The 1,849-nt window shown below is 41.4% G+C and overlaps 1 protein-coding gene across 1 annotated transcript; it reads left to right on the plus strand.

Moving 5' to 3' along the window:
* The first annotated feature begins 507 nt into the window (after positions 1-507).
* On the plus strand, positions 508-1,536 carry LOC147902149 (microbial Terpene synthase-like protein 13). The gene has a single exon (XM_087374439.1). The coding sequence runs from the start codon at positions 508-510 to the stop codon at positions 1,534-1,536; it is 1,029 nt and encodes a 342-aa protein (XP_087230565.1).
* The last annotated feature ends 313 nt before the right edge of the window (positions 1,537-1,849 follow it).

Genomic DNA, 1,849 nt, shown 5'->3' on the forward strand with positions numbered 1-1,849 from the left:
ATTGTATCTACCGAGAGGATGTTGTTAGCATTGTAACTACTTGGAGGATGTTATTGATATTGTATCACATGATCGAATATGTATGTGGTGGTTTATAGCTCGCTCTCACTCTCAAATTGACACATGATCAACTAGCATTTATTGACCTTGTATCTACTAAGAGGATGTTATTAACATTTTATTAACCAAGAGGATGTTATTGACATTGGAATATGAAATTGGCTCATGAGACATACACAGGAGTACTAGTTTGGCTCACCGTAAACCTTTCCATTGGTGTATTATAGCTCTCTTTCACTCTCAAATGGACACACCATTCATTTATTAAAATTGTTTTCACCACGAGGATGTTATTCACATTGTATCTACCCATAGGATGTTGATGACATTGGAATATAAAATTGGCACATGGGAGTACTAGTTTGGGTTTACCACAGACTCCACAGCTAGAATATATATATGCGGTGGTGTCTAGCTTGCTCTTATTCTCAAATTTTCACATACATCATGGACTACCTGCATATTGTTCACAGCCTTACTATTCCTCCACTTCAATGTTCCACACTCATTCATTTACACCCTGATTTTCATACAATTAAAGATGAAATTGAGATGTGGCTCTTGGCTATCTTCAACCCATCCTCTGAAGTTGAGGAGAAACTTCTTCTTCAGTCTCAGTTTCCTTTGCTGACCTGCTTGGTTAACATCGGTGGTGAGGCAAGACGCATCGTCTCTCTAGCCAAATTCTATTCTTGGTTATTCAAGTTCGACGACATGACCGACGACATGCTTGGCCTAGGAAGAAACCTTTCTACAGCCACACTCCTCTTCCAATCCCTTATGGATACGCTTGAGGTAAAGCCTTCCCCTTCAGGGGCACATAGGATGGTCACCATGGCACAGGATTGGTGGAGCGAGATTTGCCTGAATATGCCTGCGACACAGCGATCCCGATTTCTTCATGCTTTCAGAGATTCAATTGATGCTTGGAAATGCCAAATTTCCTGTCGTGAAGCACGAAGCATCTCGGATGTTCAAACATACATTCTCAGGCATCGGAAGTACTCTGCCACGTTTATCGTCTTCATCCTTGCGGAGTACGCACTAGGAATAGACCTTGATGAAGAGACTCTGACAAGTCCCCTCCTTTCTGCACTCCATGACGCCGTAGTAGATCATGTCTCGTGGGCGAACGATCTCTTCTCGCTTAAATCAGAATATTTGAGAGGGGAGCACGATAATATTGCTTCCGTCATGTGCTTCAATGAGTCCCATGACTTCCAAGTCAGTGTTGAGATGGTATGCAGAATGATCCGACAGAGAGACAATGATTTTGTTAGGTACCTTGATGAAGTCAAAAGGTCCAAGCTGATGGAAAAACCTAAAGTGGGAAGCTACCTGGAAAGTTTGGGCAACTGGATGGTTGGAAATCTGTATTGGTCGTATGTAACAGCTCGATACCATGGTGTGGATGCAAACCCGAATGCTATCGGTGAGCCTCTTCAGGTCGTACTCTATCCGAAAGGACTTAAATGAATAGAGAAAGGTCTTGGTTGTGTGTGATACCTCCATACGATGGTGTGTAATATCTCCATATTAGTCGTGTCTCATAATGGTGTGGACAACCTCTATCCATCCAGCTGATGTACCTTTAGCCAAGCCACCTAAGTTTATGTAACGTTCTCACCTAATTTATGTGGCCAATTAACCTATGCCTTTACATATGTCAAAGCTGGACACGAAATATGATGAAGTATTTTTTTAATCTACTTAGCAAATTTAATACCTATTTTTATGCTTTTCATCCATTCCATCGGGTCTTGTAACATTATCACATGTATATTTTAGG

Source organism: Dipteris shenzhenensis, chromosome 5, assembly GCF_047967505.1.
Source record: "Dipteris shenzhenensis isolate YYH24624 ecotype China chromosome 5, Dip_SZ_1.0, whole genome shotgun sequence".
Classification (NCBI taxonomy): domain Eukaryota; kingdom Viridiplantae; phylum Streptophyta; class Polypodiopsida; order Gleicheniales; family Dipteridaceae; genus Dipteris; species Dipteris shenzhenensis.